A 21130-nucleotide genomic window follows, 5' to 3' on the forward strand; every position below is an offset into this window, starting at 1 on the left:
TGAATTTTACAGTTTATTTAACACATTGTACTGTAAATACATTTTATTTACAAAACATGAAATAAAAGGGCTTTTACTGTATATGATAAAAAAGACACATGAACCATTTTCACTGACTTTGTTGATTAACTATCCAAAAAATAAGTTGTCAAATCCAGAAAGCATTTATATAGTTTATGTCAATTTTTTCATATCATAGTGTGTTTTGGGGCTAAAAGAAACCACTTCTCCCCATTAGTCTGTTAAACCGAGGGTTTACTGTATTGGAATTCAGACTCCATCCGCCTCTATCCGAAATAATTATTGCAGCAGAACACTCTGCTTTATTATCCTGTTTTAGGTAAGACTTTATATGAATGTTGCAGCATAATGGCTTCATAATCCCTTCATAACTGCTACACAACACGTTATAATCAATTCTACAATGCTTAATAGAAACATGTGCAAATGACATGATGTGCATAAGAGGTAATGACATCTACTGTAGCATCGCATCAAATACCAAGAGCTACAAATGATGATAAAATCAATGTCATGATCTCTTATGCACAAGTTGCGTCATTGTCATATTTCCCTGTAGAGCATTATGCTTGTGATTAGAATGTCTAGTGTAGCAGTTATAAAGGGATTATGCAGCAACATTCAAACAAAGCATTACTCTGTTTTTTTAAATCTGATATACTCTGAGGCACAGGCTGAGCCATATTCTAGACAACTGTGCACCACTCTTCCATTTATCACTCCAGTCCTGCTATATGGCCCGTGAGCCACGCGACCCTGCCTTGCTAATGTCCTTGCGGATGTGCTGGGGCTTACCATGGCTGCCGCTGCTGCCTGTGCTGCCACTGCAGCCTGGTTGGCTTGGTGCTGCGCAGCTTTGATTTTGGCCTGTAGGTGTGCAGGAGGGTGGAAGTATTTGCACTTCTCTCTTGAGCAGCGGCTCTTGATGTAATCCATGCACACCGTTACGGTATTGTCACTGGTGTCAATCATGGCGCTGTCGCTGGGGTGAGCGAAGCGACAGTCGGTCTCCCCTCTCGCACAGTTTCCACGCTGAAACTCCCGGCAGACCTAGACATACACCATAAGCACAGAACAAACGCAAACGAGCACAAGCAGACACACAAATACAAAAACATAATCAGGTAGGTAATAATAAATCAGCGTAAAAATAAGCAGTCACTTTCCCAGGAGATCAAATGTTAAAAAATACCATAAATGTTCTGACACAATATAGAACATTAAATGTTTATTAAATGTGTGCAGAAAAATGAATTAACAGATCAGTAAGCTTCTGTCCATTTTAACTGGATGATAGTCATTGTAATCTCGCTTTTCCTTTTCTACTCTCTCAGTCCTCTAAAACCTTACTCATCCTCTCCAAGTGGCTCCACCTTTCTTCTGCTCCAAGATCTACTTTATAATTTATAATTTATAAGCCTGGCATAATTCCAGTCCTCAAGAAACCTACAGTACTATCGAGATATCCCTGGAATTATAAATGTTTCTCTATATCTCTTGATCAAGCCTTTATTCAACAGCTGAGCATTTTATTCAACAGCATTTACATCACATTGACCACTGCTGACCACTCCTTGCTTGACCATTTCCAGTCTGATTTCCATCCAGTTTACTCTCCAGAAAGATTCTGTACTTTCACTCTATGTTCTGCATGTCTCTCCACTATTTTATATCCCCTTTGCCTCTCAGCAGCTTTTGACACTGTTGACCACACCATCCTCTTATCCACTCTCTTGTATTGGTATTTCAGGCACTGTTCTTGGTTGGTTCTGACTGCTCCTTCCGGACATTGCCATGTGTGTCTCTCTTTCCATCTCATCCTCATTAAACAGGTGTTCCACATGGATAAGTACAAGGACCCTTGTTTTTTCTCTAAATATTCAGTCTCCTATTTCTTACCATAGCCACTTTTATGCCTGAGGTGCTGAGAGTTTTCTTTATTTCCCATTTTATAACTGATAGGTCTTTGCAGATATCTAACTTGCCTATCAGTCACCTTCTCCTGAATGTCTTCACGTCACCTAAAAATAAATAATTTTGACCTAATCTATACCCTTCCCCTGTTCTCTGACCTCTCAAAATCTATTTGACTTGACTTTATCACCTTCTCCTCCACTGCCAGGAATCTTTGATCCCTGCCTTTCCTACACTAAGCAGAAGGTTTTCCAGACATGCTCACCATATGTTCTCTTGAACAAGATCTTTTTCTGCCTTTTCTTCACACCCCATCTATCTCTGCCAGTATACAGTTTAGGATCCTGGAACCTATCCTACTGTACATCTCTTCATTTTTACACCCCCTACAGTCCTGTCCACTCTACTTCTGCTGGTCATTTTGTTGTTAATTCACCTTACGATCCTGTCGCTTGTGCTGTGCCTTTCCTTGTCTTGTATCCCTGTAGCTGACCCGGATACCTAGATAGATCAGGTGCACTTTCGCTGACCACCTTCTAAGCCCTCCTCAAGACTGTTCTTTTAGACCCTATATTTATATATTGCTGTAATTTCTATCATTTATGTTGATGTGTTATGCTAACTGAATGCTTTTGCTTTACACCACTAAGTTATGTTTGTGCAAAGTTGATATTTTACAGGTCTGTTAGATCAGAAGCTTCTGCATTTTAAAAGTAAGGATTTAACATTAAAATAAAATTAAAATTAAGTAGTATTGAAAACAATTTAAGACAAATTCCAATTTAAAGCACAAATCAGTAGCTCATAATCCTTTATGCTGAAAATAATGTGATTATAAAATAAAATGTACATCTTAAACAAGTGTAAGCCAATTTATACAGCCATTCAGGCATTTTGTGAAGTCTAGATGTATTCATTGAATGAAAGCAAAGTGAGCCACATAAGTTGCATATAATCTTAATGGGTTTGTTAATCATAATTTGTTTTCCCTCACATCTTAATTTAAATAAAATATTTAATTATCAAGTGAATTAGACATTTTCAGAATAATAATGCAGTAAATACAAAACATAAATGTAAAGCAGGATCAAACCTTTCTTGACTAATTTTATACAGTACAACCTTCAGATCCCTTATTTTTATGCTTACAAATGCCTTAGATTAACATGTTTCTGACGCCATGAGATCTACAAAAACAGACTTCTACTATTTGCCTACCAAGGTAAATTAGAGATCATACAAACCATTTTCATATATAATATTAGCTAGTTAAAGTCTTTCACAGAGGGTGTATTTGAGCAATCAGTATAAAAAGAACTTGTTCAAAGACACGTTAGCTTTATGTGCACTGTGTGCTTCAGGACACAACTCTCTTCGGAAAAGTTTAATTTACTCAAAACAGGCAAACCTTAGCATGAAATGCATGTGCTTATTTTGTTTACCCTGTGCACCAAAGTACACAGATCTCTTCCAAGCTTCAGTCTGGGTACACAATCAAACTGAAAATAGCTATCTTTTCTTTTACTCTTCAATGTATGTTAGGCACGTATTTGCATAAAGGTACCACTTATTGCCGTCGGCATGTGTTTGCAAGTTTATTTTCCATATTTCCCAGGCTGTTCAGTTACCTCTAGCTTGTCTGTCCTCAGTAGTTTCTGAGTGGAGGCAGAGCCTTGCACTGTGACAGGTGGGCTTCCTGGAACAATGACCGGTGTACTGGGCAGCATTTCTGTAGGAACTAAGCCCACGCCTGGTGTCACAGGGGTGAGATAAGGAGCGTAGCTAATACCAGGGTTTGTTCCTAAACCTTGGGTTACGGGAAATGTGGGCTGTGGACAAGAGGGAGAATGTTGATGTCATTAAAATAAGTTTCAAGGAAATTAAACCATTTTCAGGCCATAATTCATAACTTACATTCTGTAATGCATTTTGTAATCTTAAGAATATGCCTGAATTTACCAATATATTTGTCAACAAAAGTATAAATATAATTGATATTGCATGACTGTAACAAAGGCAACACACAGTCCGTCCTATCATAATGAATTCACTAATTTAATTTGTAAGGAAAAAGCATGCAAACTAATATATTGGTGGTCCACCGCCCACCACACACCCACACAGACAAAAGCTGGATAATAGAAGAAGCCACTTCTAGAAATGCAATCACACTGTAGCAACAGTACTTTTAACAGACTTGTTAAAGAGTTCAGAAAATAACTACAGCAGCAATTGCAGCAGTCGGAATAATTTAGTGATAGTTGGTTTGCCACTAGAGGCCACCACAACAATCAAAAAAGACTGGTTTTGGTTTACTTTTGCCTGCACTGTGCACACTAATAGTAAATGGCATAATGTTTTGACAATATATGCATTTTCACAAGAGGTTAAACACAGGGTGTGGTGTACATAAGGGTCAGATTTTGTCACTAGGGTATAGCAAACCAGAAGGTTTGACAGGGGTCAGATAGATATGTTTAGCAAGTGTTTCATTTGGTTGTTTTATTTAATTTAAAATAAAGCAATGGACTTTACTGAACTTTAGGATTTATACTGGATGCCTATGAAGGTCCCTAGACTCCCTCTAACATAGAGGGATCTATACACAAAAGTATGCATAATACTATAATACTAACACAATATAATATTAAATACTTTTAATTACCCCTCAGCATCCACAGATGATTGAATACAAAGAAATCATTTTAGAAAAATTGCATTCTGGGGGCCAATTTTAAATGATTTCTAAATGTCAGCTTGTGCCTGTTATTTCAGAGGCTGTACATATTTGTACTTCCTGTCAGAACCAAACCATGTTACAAAATGAGGCCTTCATATAATGGCCTGTTAAAAAGAAAAAAAACAACAACTCTTTACTGCAGTCCATCTATTGATGTACAAATTAGTACTCTGTTGTTGTCAAAAAGTACAGTTTTCTAAACAGTTCTGTAATCAGACTGGTCCTTTCACGAACAGCAAGAGACTTAGAATCTCTGAAATGATAGGCACGTGTTTATATTTAGAAATCATTTAAAATCAACAGAAAATGTGTCTCGCTGGTTTGACTGCAGCAAAGAACGTGAGAGCACAGTGCTGACTCCCTCCTCATAGCCTGGCTATACGACAATAATTGTCATACTTCAGGGACATGGTGATGCAGAAGCAGAGTAAATAAGGCTGGTGATGTCACTCTGAGGATCTGGAGCAAAGCTGCCACTGGAATAAATGAAAGATTGGTGAGGACTGCCTGTAGTGGAGTCTGGGGAGTGATGGGGACCTGTTAAATGTGTTGCAATGTTTCCTATGTATCTTGTTATTGTTCTGATGTTTCTTGTTGAAATCCAAATGAATCTCAAATAAATACATCTCAAGAAATCTAAAATTAAAATTGCTTTGCAGATTTCAATTTTTGTTGGACAAAAATCAATTTGTATGAAATCACTGGGGGATTCTGATAAGTAATACATTTTATTTAATAAAGTATTCTTAAGTAAACTGGAAAATTAACTGCAATTTAGTTCAGGGCATTAATAATAAGAAAAAATGTTTAATGCTTGATAACTCATGTGAGATATTTGTGTAAAATTTGTTTTAAATATTTAATATCCCAAATACTTTCATCAAGGAAAATGGCAGTATTTGAATGCAAGATCACTTGAGGACAAATGTTTCCATAAGTAGTAAATAAAACTTAAAAAGAGTGGAATTCTGAAGGAGAATTAAATTGTGTGCCTGTTTGAGGTCTGTGATTACTTACCAGTTTTTTTACCATTGCAGATTTTAAATTATAAATGTTAAAAAATCCCACAGTAATCTGCTTTATTGAACACAAGTAAAGCTTCCTGAACATCTTTTTATAGTGAGTTCCACATGGTTTTTGAAAAACTGAAACCAAATCTGAACAACTGCCATTTCAGGACCTCAAACCAGCTGCAGCTTCAACTATTGCAACCACTATAGTTTAAGCACGTTATCAATAAGCATTTTCTTCTGAGTACATTTATAATAGCAGCAGTTCTTTACAAAGTCACCAAATGTAAACACATTATTGAAAAGACATGTTCTGAGCTTAAAGCACACATCTCACATACTGTATATTGCAATTTTAGTTCATTAATATCCCATTGCAAAAGACCAGGATTCTCCTTGAATTCCTGCTGATTCTAGACTCTGGTGCTTGTCCAGGAAAGTTGGGGGCAGCAGAAGCCTCTTGCTGCATTCCCAAATCAACCCAGATTGCAGACCCAGCTTAGGTACTTTGAGAAAGATAAGCATGTTTTCAGACAGAAACACAATTCTAATCTTTTCATCCACGTTGCGAGGAGCCAGAAATCCAGGCAGATTCTCAACAGAGTTAACAGAAAAGTTTTACCCCCGAGACAAGCTCTCTTGAAGAACGTTGGCAGCACTCCTGCTGTGCAGAATGGCTCTTTTTATGATGGGTTTCTTGTTAATTTAGACTTCTGTGATACGTTTATGACGCAGGTTCCTGACCACAGTACACAGTTTGTGTGACAGTGAAAGACACTACTGATGTCAAACCTTTGCCCCACAAGCACTAGGGATCAATAGAGACACAGAACATAATGACTTACAACTGGCTGCATGGCTGTGCCTGGTATCATGAACTGCATCTGCTGAGCCAACATTGCAGCCGCGGTCTTCTGCTGGATGAGGTTGTTTCGTCCGTTTATTTCTAGCTGGGTTTTTAAATGTGCTGGTGGATGAAGGTATTTGCAGTTTTCTCTTGTACATCGGCCCTGGGACAAGAACAAAAGAGATGATTAGAAAACAAATTTACGTTTAAGGCAGTTTTTCGTTGTTTTCATTTTACGAAGAAAGCAGGAGCTTCGGTTGTGCAAAATGCTAATAGGAAAATTGAATTTTAGTATCGCAAAATACTGAACTTCGTAAAATAAAGATCTCGACATTCAAGCAGTCAGATTACATTGCCTCGTAGGGTCCAACACACTCTGTATTTCCAGGCTGGCAAATTTATAAATATCATTAAATCAAAATTTTCAAATTAATTATATACTTAAAATGGTACTCATTTTTAATTACCATGTTAGTTTATCGAAAATTAATCAAACACTATGCTTTCGTACAAAAAAAATAAATATTTAAAACTAAATAAAGTAATAAAAGTAATGGTTAATAAATAATAATAATTTAGAATTAATCTAGAAATATACAAAGTTCTTCCAGTATCTGTGGATCCATTTTTTTCTAGGACTGCTGTGAAACGAGAAAAAAAATGCTAGTATTTAACTGAGAAAACAAAATCCACGTCAAAACAGAGTTTGGAATTGCTGTGAAGGTTACAGTGCTGAGCAGAAAAACTATTTTCACACCCTGTGAGACGCCCTTCTGACACAGATAATTCAGGCAGAAATCTGAACGCTACCTGGGTCATGATCTCCTTGAAACACAAATCCTGTGCCAATTAGTTTTATGCCCTGCATGCTAATCCAATACAGAATGGTATGACCTTCTCATTACAAAGAAAATGCTTTTCAAACCTGGATCACACAATTCTCAGTATAATCTATATTTTACTGTGATAGATAATCCAATTATGTTCTAAGAAAATACCTGTCACTTAACCCTTACTATAAATGAACTAAAGCAGCATTTTCCCTTAAAAAAACATTTTTGTACAAATACATTGCTTAGGAAACTAAAGACTACAAAATAAGCCCTGACAACATTTCATGATAATGTTCTGATTCCCCTGCATAACCATTTACTAATTTATTATTTTATTAAGACTCACATAAGTTTATTTAGAGAGGAATGAGGTGATACCCATGGTATTATTTCTGAACAAAAAAAGTTTTGTTTTACCAGTATCAACAGATTGCTTTAGGAAAGTCTTTTTTTATTTTTGCCTAATTCCATGAAGGCCCACTTTAAAAAGAAGAAAACCACGACATTCTCAAGCTATGCATTAGGACTAGAATTCGAATTTCTGGTTACTTCTTCCTCAATTATTTTGGGCAATACACCCTGTGGATCGGAAGAGTCTATACCATATATTCCCAATCATTTTTGGACCAATGCCTTTTTTTTTCCAACAGAAAAGATAATGCTTTGAAAGATAACAAAGACAACAGTGCACATTCTTTTCACACTCTCCAGGATATGCTGCCACCATAGATTATATTTCAAAGACTGCAAAAATCACAAAACTTTCAAGTGTGCTCATCATGTTTTGTCTCAATTTTCAGAAAGATCTTGTGCAATCATCTAATGCACAATTATCTAATATTACACTAATGTCTAGGTAACAGTCTCACTGTCATTTGTCATTCAGTCTGACAGCAGCCAGAATTTAAGGAATGAATGAACAGAGGCATAGTGTCACATGTACATGTCAACAAGTCTGTATTGTGAATTATTTACTGTTGCTGTGACAGTTGTGTACAAAGTTCAGTATTCTCAAAGGTAAAGGGCTGACATGACTGAATATAGGTATGAATTGTATATATATTTTGGGTGCATTAAATAACATCGCATTGGGTTCAGTATTGACAACTGTATTTAAAAATGTATTATGGCTTTATTGCATTCATCCAAAAATGTTCTATAATTTTTACACTTCATGAATTTTTCATAATGAATACAGGCAGCAATCAGAAGTGCAGAACGCTTTATTATATGATGATATGTTCAGCATTGGATCTAAAAAAATGCTGAAGCTTTTTTACTCGATTAACAATTACATTATCAAAAACATCACATATTCATATACTAGTAATATCTTGTCTGACAAAGGTCTTGATTTTAATCTGTAACAATACACAGTATAATGCTAAAAATGAGAGTACCATTCCAAACAGGGGTTTTGAGAATTAGCTGTTTCTGTATTAGACCTTATCTACTCTCTGAAACTTAAAAGGAGTATTTAAGAGACATATTTGTCTCCTCCAAAAATATTGATAAATAAATTGTTCTGTTTTTCCTGAAATAAATATGAACACAATTCTGCAAATGGCACATGGAGAAGACATTAGTGGTCATCCCCATTTCAGCTGTCATACATTAACATGAATTCAGTTCCGAGAATAGACTGCAATCTGAAATCCAGCTTGGGACAACTGCTGTTCACCATCAGAGAGGTTTGATTTGGGCGGAGCTACAAAACTTGCACAATAATAGAAGTGACCAGGAAATACAACAAAAACTAGCTTCCATAGGAGCAGTATGAAAAGCTGCTTTGAAGATAATCACAAGCTTCTGATGCATGTTATTTCGTTCAGCAGGCAATGTTGTGTGGACAGTAGACAAGAGGATACAATTAATACTTGTATAAACAATATCTAAGAAGTAGAATAGTTACAAGTAAATTAAGTGACTTTTCACATGTACTGTACATAAAGACTGTACATTAATGTGTATTCAAAATAAAAATTCTAAACAACAGAACACAGAAGAACAATATAGTAACTTAAGACTTTACCCCTTCAAATCTGCTATAGCCTGTTACATTTCATTAAACAAACATTACAGGCTTTCTTCGTCTGACTACAATGAAGTTTCTCCTCCCTACTCTCTATGTCTCAATGTCTCAATCAACTCTTATACTCTTACCTGCACTACTGTGACAACACAGGGGTCTCAACATTCTCTGAACTAGGGTTTGTACTTTTTATTATTAATTTATTAACTGTTTATCAAGTGTGATATATAAGAATTTAATAAATTAGCGAAAAATGAGCAAAATTAGTAATGTTCTAAGTTCGGGTACAACATGGGGGGGTCAACATAGTATTTGCTGATGCAGTTATAGTTCTTGATGTGGGAAGAGGTATGCTGGTTTCAAGAATCCACATCATCATAGTATGAGCAGATTCTGCTGTTCTTATTTACATTTTCTAGTTAAATAACATCGTTTGTACAGTTTTAGTCCCTCTCCACCCCACATAAAATTTTATTTTAAAGAAAAATACTATTTATTTTGGGTAGAAGACAAAATCCCATATGAACACAAGACACGAGTCAGAGGTGTCTGCATTACTTGAGAAAGTAAAAGCCTGTGACTTCCTGTGTTCTAAAATTTAGAAAGGAATTGTCCTTAACATAGTCAGGTGGAGAGGCAACGTTTGCAATATGGATATAGTGCTCACTATTTTAACAGAAAGGAAAAATGCAAATAAAAATTAAAAACCTAGAGAAACAATTATAGCATGTTGTTGCAACAGATCAATATTTTCAGATGACCTGCTGTCTGAGCATATTTTGACAAAATGAAAATAACATAGAATTGCTTAATATTTTCTAGTGCAAGCTTTCTTGCACATTTAGAAGACTTATTGAGATTGCACACAGCACACTAGATGACTAAAATAGGACAATATGTTGTAAAGTACAATATTTGACTTACAGGGCTCATTAATTGACACAAGAGCCACAGAACCAGTACAGGTGGAATATAAAAATTACTCTTATCTGACTTTTTTATTTGAAAGTCAAGGCATCCTTAAATAAATAAATACACAGATCCATGCTTTGCTTTTTGTGTTTACAAATCCCATGCTGCTTGTAAAAGTTTCAGGATTCTTAAATTTGCTTATGAATGATTTTCAAAAAAGTTGAAAAGCCTTTTACTGGTCCATTTGTTCTACAGAACAATGATGCATTATGAATCAATTTGATTGAAAATGACATTCACAGTACAAAGGAAATTATTTAAATTATAAATGAAAACCAATGTTCTGGAGAAATGGGAAATGGGCACCCATTCTTTCTTAGCAAGAAGTGAAAATGCAAAAAATATTGTTTCTCAAATTACTCTCCTTTGAGGCATGTTAAACTTTCTATGGAACTCTGTGAAATTTGAAGCATATGATTCAGACTGCGTAAGACTGCATTAGTCATAATTACACATGAGGTAACCTTCTGTTGCCAGCACTCTTCAGCCACACAACCAGGAATAATTATTACACATAGTATTTATCTCACAAGAAAGTTTTTCCATTTAGATATTTCAGTACCCAAGGATTTGAATAGTAAAAGAAAATTATGACAGGATAAAGGGGTTGTCCAATGATGAAATGAGAAGACTAGAAATGCAATGAAAACTGCTGCTTATGAAACCACCATTAGTAAAGCCAAATCACAACCCTCATAAAAGATTCCAAAGTTAAAAATAAACGACAATTTCCTACTAAACCAACTAAACCCTCAGAAGAAAAATACACAAATCAAGAACCAAAATAATAACATCTTATCCATTAAAATTGAATGCTAAAAATAACACTGCTAACATTTATGCAGGGTTAAAAGCAGAACCATATCTAGTGTATCTATTGCTATTATCATCATAACATAAGGTAACAAAATATGTTATTAATGAAAACTGGAGAATGAAGTATTCAAACAAATGCATTTTTCTATTTCACTGGTTAGTTTTATTACTATCTTCAGATTCTTTTTGATGATATTATGAGAAAAAAAAGGGTTTTAGGGAATGCTTCATAGGCTTTATAGTGCCTTCCCTTGTTTTGGAAGTAAAGTTATTCTGAGGACCATATTGACTCTTGTATGGTAACATCCTTCAGGTCTCCAAAGAGACAACTTGAAATCTATTAATAGGAGTAAAGTATTTCAGCGGTCATGGGTTCAACAGGTTAGTGATTAATCAGACGGACAGAGGTGACACTGAGGGAGTGTGTGTAATCCTAAACGAACTAGGATTATTGAGCTGTATTTTAATAAATGGCTTGAAAATACTGAACTGAAAGAGGCTTAAAGAAAAAGCTGAGTGGCCACAAACTGGCCCTGAGCTTGCCAAATTGAGGGATCTCTTCAGAATAAGTTCCCAATCTTTTTGTTAAAGCGACTGAACTACAAACTCATTCAGAATAATCCTGCAGTCTGCCACACAGCATCCATTATTCTATGTGTGCTTGTCCTGCTCACAACTGCTGTCACAATTTGAAAGACTTAATCACATAATATTCTTGGAGAAGTCCAACAATTGTTCTTCCTTTTGCACCAAACTGTACATTTAAAAACTGAAGAATGTACATGTACTGAACTGATGGCACTGAAAAAGTAATTAATATAAATTGACAACAACATATTATGAATCTAAAATATTATTATTTAAAAACAATAAAAGGTAAGCACTTAAAGGGTCTGAGCAAATAATTGCTACAACGAAAAACTTAAGAACATAATCTGCCACTTGTGTCGATTTTTTAAAAATTGTAAGTCATTTAGTCCTAGTAATTTAAAATGTAACGATCAGTAAGATGTGTATTGTAACTGTTTTTTCCCTTGGATTTTCAATGTAATGGTTCATTTTAGTCAGACATGTATTTCTTTCACTGTCAATGGGGTATCATTCCCATATTGGGGGAAAAAACAGATTAACAGTCATGTGATTTAGCATCTAATTTGATGTAGTGATTTATATAGGCAGGACCCTCAGAAATACCAGAATTTAATTTAGAAGAAAAATAATAATCCATTAATATTATCATATATAATATACAGTAATAATACATAATATAATTGTGATAATTGCCCTACTGCTGGACTGCATATAACTGCAGAAACACTAGAATTTAATTTAGAAAAAAATAATAATTCATTAATATTATCTTATATAATAATACATAATATAATTTTAAGAATTGCCCTACTGCCCCACAGCAGATCAGGTGGATAAGTGAGAACCGGTTTCACCAACGGAATTTAGGGAGATTTTTAGGAAGCCAGATTGCACAAGGTCAACAACTCTTTTCTGAAAAATGCCATGACATTGACTATAACTACTTTCTTGACATAAGTCCTCTGCTCACTAAGAAGAACAACCTGGGTGCCATCTTTTCATGCCCTTTCTGCTTTATCCATTTTGAATGAATGCATTAGCATAATGTTATTGCACCAGCTGCGGTCAGTAGAATATTAGTTTCAGAAAACAAGGTTCTGGGTAAAAAAATGTTTTCTTCATATCACTTCTCGAATACATCAGCTACTAAACTGATCATGTATTGTTCATCATGATGCTAGTTACAGGTACAGTCAAAACTGATTCCTTTTCACTTTTCTGGTTAAAAGTAATGTCTCCAAACTAAACAAGATGAGACAACAAATACTACAGTTGCACTCCTACAGAAGGAGTCTAGGTTTCTGCATTTGACTCAGAATGTTAAGGAAACTGCAACTACAAATCTGAGAGACAGCTATGAACTTAAAATCGGCATACAGTATGTTGAGGACCTGAGTGGCAGAAACCACAAGAGATTGGAAGCTGAAACAAAACAGGTTTATAAGCTCCAGAGCCAATAAATGCAACTGAACCCAAGAGAATTTCCCATCTCCCGCAAAAATCTCAGTAAACTTCACTAAAGTCAGTGCACAAATACAGTAAGTCCTTTTGTTCTGGGGTTAATGGACTACAAACCTCGCAAATGCTGTTTCAGCTCTCTGGTTCATTCCACAAGGCTCATGTTATCCATCACTAAATGTATCTTTTCAATTGAATGTACTACCTCTGTAGACATTATGTTTGATATTCGCCTGGCTGTTAAAGGCTGACAGAATTCCCTGACATTGTTCAGGCTCATGTAGTGTTATGTTCTCTATCTGAGTCAGTGGGATATATATCCTGGAAGGAGGAAGAGGAAGAGAAGGAGAACAAGAACAAGAACAAGAAATAAAAAGAACAAGAACATAGAGAAGAGCATGGAAAAGAAGAACAAGAAGAGGAAAAAATGAAGAACAAAAACTGAAATCTGAATATACAATAACATGACAAAAAAGACAGAAAACAAACTGAAAACAGCATGTAAAACACCTGCTAAACCACAGGGCTACTTCTGAAAACATCATCCATAGTCAAAACGAATTACTGGATATACTGATTATCTTGACATTTTGTATATGTTTTATTTCATTTGAATGTGGGCAAATAATTCCTGATCTATACTGAGCATTCGAATCGTTAACTTATGAACAACTGCGAAGGACTGGCGTCCTGTCTCAGGTGTATCCTGCCTTGCGCCCAATGCTTTCTGGGATAGGCTCCGGGCTACTGTAACCATGAATTGGATAAATGGTTAATAAAAGTGATGTGGTAGTGTGGTGCGACATGTAAAGAAAATATTTAATATACAAAGATTACATTCCAGCTATATTAAAACAATTGCTCAGTGTATTTTGTGTGTATTTTAAGTCACTATCTTTCCGAATTTTTTTATATTTAAATTCCTATACTTTTTTGAAGTTCCTTTGGAGAATAATCCTGTTGCTTCCTTCATACTGTACAGTGGGCTGCACACCTATTTATATTGGAGTTTGGCGAAAGCAAATGGTTTCTCCATAGTATGTGCACCGATGAGCATGCTTTGGATCATGTTTGATCCTTATGATTCATGTCTGATTTACACTTTGACATCTTATTTTTTTACCCAATGTTTGTACAGCTTGTGCTGTGCTCGCTTTTCTGTGTCCCCTGACAATGACAGTAATGAAACTGCTTTCACTCCAGAACGATTTCTTTCCGTGCTGTCCCTTTGAAGACACTCAGTTATTTGAATTTATGTAATCCACTGAACTGTCGTTTATCGTGTAGCATTTTAAGCCTTTTCTGTTTAACAGTAACAACCACTGCATAAGGTCACTCTTAAGAGTCCTTTCACCATTTTGAAGGAAAAATCTAAGTATTCTAAAACCAGTGGCAGACTTTAGATTAACTTCTCTTCATTTTCCCCCTGTAATTACAATTACCACAGTGCTAAAATATTTGTAAAAACATCCTTATTTATAAATCTGACAAACTGTTTGAAACTAAATAATTATTGGGGCACGTCTGGCAGACAACATAACGCCATCTATGTTAAAAAAGCAGCAGCATTCCTGGTCAGGGTCATGAACAACACAAGGCAGGGCTTCATCTTGGCCAGGACACTAGTCCACTGCAGGGGACATGCATTTTTGCAGAAACCAGTTAGGGACACCAATTAATCTAACCAGAGTGGTATTGCAAGGGGGTGGATCACTTGGAGAAACCCACACAGATCTGCAAGAACAGGAAATTTCCACATAGCAGACACCCCAAAAATTCCATTCAAGCCTAACTCCCAAGATGGGGGCAATTGGAACAATTACAGCCAGAGAAAATGCTGACGCTTCCTTAAAAGCTGTCTGAATAAACACAAAGATGCAAACTTTTCTTTGGTATTTAAATTCAATAGGAAATACTACCAAGAAGATGTAACAGTGGGCTTATTTGCACAGGAAAACAGCCTGCCTTTCATTAGCACTAAGCCTTTGGCAGATAGCTGTTTAGAAATGACAGGTGTATCAGATAAAAACTTGAAATGCAAAAGCTTATATTACTTGTCCCAAATGCAAATACGGACTGTGTAGTGAGACATATGGTACTGACAGGCTCCCATCAAACACAATTCTAGCTGTAAGGGAATTAGGTTTCCCTTTTCCTCATAAGGCTCTCACTGCATTATACTGTCTTTTTAACAGTAGATGCGACACTTTGATTCCAAATTATTTTATTTTACTTTGCTCAATCCCGCTACTATAATTTAAACAGAAAAATTTAAATAATCATCATTATTTATTTTTTATGCAAACATGGTATCTATTGAAATCATCAGAATGAATATAATACTTGTTTCAATATTTTCCCAATGGTAATTAGTATGCATTTGTTTCTCCACCAATAATCCTACAGATGGGCTACCAGCACAACTGTTAACACAGTTGTGATTTATATGCAAGAGCTAGTGTTCTTTATGCTTAGGATCTCTTTCAATTGCAAGAAAACTGCTTATTGTACAGCAAACCCCTTGTTCTTACACATCTGACCAGTCTGTAACAAGCATATCTCCATATCTGTCTCACATTCAGAACTAATAGCTAAGCTATACATATTTGAAGGGCAGCAGAATTACTCTATCAACAAGCACTCCTATAAACAACACAGAACAAGATGCACAGGCAGTTAAACCCACTACTTAACCTAGATTATGGATCATTCCTTATTAAATCAACTGCCAAAAGCCTTGACCTGCTTTGGTTTTAATAAAAATTTCAGTGCATGTTTGCTTTTGGGAGAGATGGTTACACTGTAATACCAGTTTGTGTGCCCATAGCTTACTCTCCAGTTGAGACAGAAAGATTTGGGTGGAGGATGGCATGGAAGCATAGTGGTTGCCATCGCTGCTTTGCAGCACTGAAGCCCTGGGTTCAATTCCTACATTGCCCCTTTTGTAATGGGTTTCCTCCAGGTACTGCGGTATCCTCCCACAGTCCAAAGACTGGCTATGTTAGGCTAATTGGCTTCTGTAACTTGGCCCTGATGTGTGTGTGTCCTGTCCAGGGTGTACCCTGCCTTTCCCCTGCTCTTTGTCAGGATAGGCTCCAGCTTCCCTGCGATCTTGAATTGGAAGAAGCAGTTAGAAAATGGATGGATGTGAAGAGCTAAACAACACACTAGTAAGATCACATTTATAATATTGTGTACACTTTAGATAACCACCAGAGTGATGTAATGCATTAACAGGTTCAGTAAAATGTCCTACACTGCCAGGCTAAAGGAACCAAATGTTTTAGTCTTTGAGAGGAGAAGACTAAGCTAAGCTGAGCTGTGTATTAACCGTAAAATCAGCTCAACGGGCATGAAATATCAATAATTTTAAACTAATTTATAACATTTTTGGGAGCGTGCCAGGTTTCAGTTGGGATTTCTTTTATCAAATTTATATGTCACATTTTACTATTGATCCGTAATTCATCTGTGTTACACTTCACTTATGTTACTAGGCCAACTTGGCTAATTAACTTTGACTAATTAACGTTTGTTACACCTGCTTCAATTCACTGCAGCTGCAGGGCTATAGATCACTCTACTCAAATAAAAATTACATTAATAGCTATGTAGGATTATATTAGCTAGGTAACTGCTGCACTAAAAAGATTCATTGTAAAAAGCTGCATTTTGTTTTTTACCCCGCTGTGATCCAAGAGCACTTTCCCCATTCATTTATATATTATGCTGTTTCATAAAAAGCAGTCACTAAAACCTGATTTAACAGGAGAGCATACCCCATCTTAAATTTGTTTCCTTGTAGTAAATGTCTAATTGTTTCACTTCAGAAACTGATTGTCTCTATGCTGTGCCTCAAAATGAAACTAGCAAGCAATGTGCTTAGATAAGAGTACTGGGTACTGCATATTAAAAAATTACAAAACCATAAAGTTGTGTGATTTGACCCTGGCGAGGTCAGATGTCATAATCATATTAACTTTTCTTCTTAAATTTGACAAAATAGCAAAACCAGTAAGTATCACAAGACTGCCCTATTTACAAGCTTTACAATGTCATCAAAAGAATCTATATGATTGCGTTATTTGGTAGGTTATAGGCATAGAAAGGTCTCGGAGGAGGATAGGGGTGTGGCAGGGTTGAAAATCGATCACCTTCGAAGAGCACACAAGAAAACATTTTTATGTTTTCTTGGAGGTGAAAAGGAGGTGAAGTAAGAAATGACCGTTTTTAAACTGATTTCATATTGAACAACCCTTATATCACTCTTGCTCATGTTTGTAATTTCCCTTCAACTCAGAATTGCTAGAATGAAAGAATGAAATGCTAAAGAACATACTAACAGTTTTTACACTGGGTAAAAACAGACACATTGCTGCCTAGTCTCAACGGTCTTCCAACCCCACACCTAATACTCAAATACAGAAGGTTCTAGACATCTGTGAATTTAACAATCATAGATTTGCTTATTCGCAATTCGGTCTGACCGACAGTGTCTTGAACAGTTGAAAAAGCAGAATGGGATGAAGGTTGTTAACTGCAACTTTTTAAATTAGAGGCGCAAACTACCAAGATCCTGAGACACATCTAACACGTGAGTGAGCCTCTCTCTGTTGCCTGCTTGGTACCACCTTTCTATATTGTAAGGAACACTCCCAGTCTGTGTGAACAGCATGGAGAATGACAGGCTGGAGACGGCTTTACAGGCTCTCTGACAGTTTTATTGCTCGATTCATTACAGGGGGGCATGCTAACCACAGAGGCAGAGAAAGTGTAAGCTGGACACAGACCAGGGTTTCCTCTTGTTTATTTTAGCTGGTTACTATTAGTTTGTTATTGCTTTTGGTTTTTTTTTTTGTTAAAGATGTAATTGGTAAAATTAACTTTAAAGCTCATGCATTAGTACTTTGAATGTCATATAAGAGAGGGTTAATTGGGTCTTTTAACCATAGTGTACGTACTACATACTATAGTATGTACGATGGTATAGAGGTGGACTGTGTCTACTACTGTACTTTGGATAAAACTTTGAGTGATTCAATAAATATTAAAAATTCTATACGAATATGTATAAAGACAGGGCCAGGAAAAATGAAGAAAAAGGAAAAGGAATAAAAATACCTACAGTACAACAGCAGTGGTAGGGTATTTATAGAGTTTAGGTAATAGTAAAATACGTTTTGCCCTTTTTTGTACACTTCTTTAAAGCAATCCTGAAAAGTACTCTGAAATAAGAGCACATCTTTCAATACTTGGAGCAATACTGTATACAGGTATGTACAGTTAACAGTCAAAAAAAAAAAGTGGTCTGTATGCTGCATTCAAAAGGGGAATTTAAGACTGATGGTGAGAGACGCAGAAGGCAGCCAAGGATAAGGGGAGCTCTTACCCTAAACAATTAAAAGCTCTTAACAACAAACAAAATGTGAAGAGAAAAGACAGAAACTGATATGCGTTAGCTCAGACAAGCATTCAATAAACAGTCTAAAAAAACAATTATTCAGCCCAGGGCCTTGGGTGGTGGATAGCTAGTTCTCAAGCGAGGTCAATCGTATTTCAATATTTCAAATTAGAAACATTCAATAAATAAAACATGTTAAAGGTCAGAAAAATATTCAATATCAGAACTAATTGCCCAAATAATGCAATACAGTGATACAGTACAAGTTATGAAATCAGAAAAAAAAGTTTTATATTAATCTCAGAACAAAAGGGTGAACATGTTTGAACATGCTTTATTAAGATAAGGCATAAGAGTGCCCTTTCACCAAACACAGTTGTGCAGAACAGTTTTTTGCAAAGCCTTTCATAAACCTTTCCACTGATAGTGTATTTCATTCAGCCAAAAGTAACAACATGTAAGCCAAAAACATTTTTTAACCAAAAAAACCTCCAGTTTGCATATTCTAAAATACCACATTATAGATCATCATCTCTTCACAACCTAGCCCTAAGAAGAACTTTTTGAAAATAACAATTAAGAGTGTCTGCACATATCATGTGAATACAGGCAACAGACAATGGCTCAGACATGGCCTTTACAGTGTATTCTCCAGAAAGAGCCGCAGCGTGACAAGATGTTCTGAATCCAGTGAGGATTCACTTAGCTGTGGCAACGATGCCCAAGGTGTTGTGCTAGGGACAGAATCTGTTGTGTTTCTGTGCGATCTGCTGTGACTGACATAAAGCACCCAACACCAACCTGTCAAGCTTCCATGCTCAATCAAGGAGAGCTGTGTGTTTTATTTGCACAGAAAAGTCCTCATTTATTTAGACTGTCCCCATTCTCTGAGATTTTCAAAGTCAACAATTTAAAAAAACAACCGGGGCACTAGTTAAATTAAGCTGGGACTGTAGTTTAATTAAAAATTCAGCAAGGTGACATGAGCCTTTAAAAGTTATAAGATGTTTACTGACAATTGTTTTTTATGCACATAACAGACTGTACTGTGACGACAGGTAATACATAATAAAGGAAACCATAATTCTTTCATTTCCTTATTTTTTCTGCATACAAAAATGCACATTTATTGAAAATATAAATTTTATGCAATAGGAAAACGATCTACAGTTAGATATACTGTATTAGAAAATGGCCATCTGTAAGCAATCAATACTATCAAAGACAAAATGCACTTAAACTTTATGCAACTGAATTATATTTGTGTCAGACAATTACATGCTTGCAATAACTGCTCTGTAAAGCGGTTTGAGTGTATTTGAATTATTCTCTGTCTGTGTATTTAATCTGTCTGTTCTGTTTTGCTAGAAATTCACTCAGCTGACTGGGAATCACTGTCCCACTTTACAATGCGGTGCCTCATATTTGCTGCTTTGTTCTCCCTGAGCTCAAAAGCACCCGCGGCTGTGTGTCTACACAATGGTCTTACACGCCCTTCACCAGACTGCCCTACGTTCTGCCTGCGGCCAGCGCCCAGCTCTCACCTACCCTAACTGGGACGCTGAGCTTGTAACCAGCCTGGACTAGGGGATAACCATAGTACTCGGACTTTTGTTTGGATACTGCAAGGACTGCAGAAACACAAGGACGCACACACTGTAGGTGCATATGCATATTTAACACAAAAATGACATGTTAAGTGATGGTATGGGATGAAAAGGTTGTGTGATTGTCTGGTCAGGCCACCAGGGCACTGTCATCTGACCTATTTTCTGACAAGTCTTTCCAAGACATGCTTTAAAACCAGGGTATGTGGGTTTTAAGAAGACAAAAGCAGACAATCACTGCCTCACAAAGGTAATTCTTTACAGGTGCAACATGAAAAGACACAGATTAATGTACCTTTAATGCATTTAAGTATGTTAAAAAATTCATTTCAATGAGAAAAGTGTTCACACTCCTCTTCTATTAAACAAAACGCTTTGCTCATTGATTTATAATGTGTGAGCCAATAAAGCTGTCAGACTACTTGAAATGTTAATGAAAATGCATTAGTACAGAGATGACGCACTTCAATTTTCCTATCACACCATGTTTAACTTTCACATTTATTTTGTCCATTTTGATGCATTATAGAAACTTTTGGTTTCACTAGTGAGTTTATACATTTTCTACAAACCCTTATACAGTCCTTTTATCCAGTTCTAAAGCTGCATTCACTTCAGGCTTATCACGAGCACCTTTACCATAACTCTTTTGTTTGCAGTCTCTTTGTTTTTAAGATAAGTAATACTTAGAAACACTTAAGAATATTTGTGTTGTGTTACAAAAGCACATGCAGTACCACTCTCAAGCAACCTTCAAACTTTGAGAATGGATCACTGAACTACCCTTTAGAGACGGAACCGCTATGAAAATAATTGTGCGGCTACAACTGTTTTTTTGGTGATGAAAGCCAAGGACATGTGCATTTCATTAGGCCTAACTTCTTAAAA

General features: G+C 36.1%; 1 protein-coding gene across 16 annotated transcripts in view; it reads right to left on the reverse strand.

Annotated features, from left to right (window-relative positions):
* The window catches only part of mbnl2 (muscleblind-like splicing regulator 2), an 84205-nt gene that overhangs the window by 18925 nt on the left and 44150 nt on the right, over nucleotides 1–21130 (reverse strand). For all 16 annotated transcript variants that reach the window (XR_011181680.1, XM_069179153.1, XM_069179149.1 and 13 more), the window contains 3 exons: nucleotides 6531–6695; nucleotides 3564–3764; nucleotides 817–1071 (listed from right to left, as the gene is read on the reverse strand). Coding sequence is in view for 15 of the 16 variants with exons in the window: in XM_069179153.1 (XP_069035254.1) it covers nucleotides 817–1071; nucleotides 3564–3764; nucleotides 6531–6695 (621 nt within the window). In the remaining variant the exon portion in view is untranslated. The remainder of the gene's footprint in view (nucleotides 1–816; nucleotides 1072–3563; nucleotides 3765–6530; nucleotides 6696–21130) is intronic.

This window comes from Lepisosteus oculatus, chromosome 15 (assembly GCF_040954835.1).
Source record: "Lepisosteus oculatus isolate fLepOcu1 chromosome 15, fLepOcu1.hap2, whole genome shotgun sequence".
NCBI lineage: Eukaryota > Metazoa > Chordata > Actinopteri > Semionotiformes > Lepisosteidae > Lepisosteus > Lepisosteus oculatus.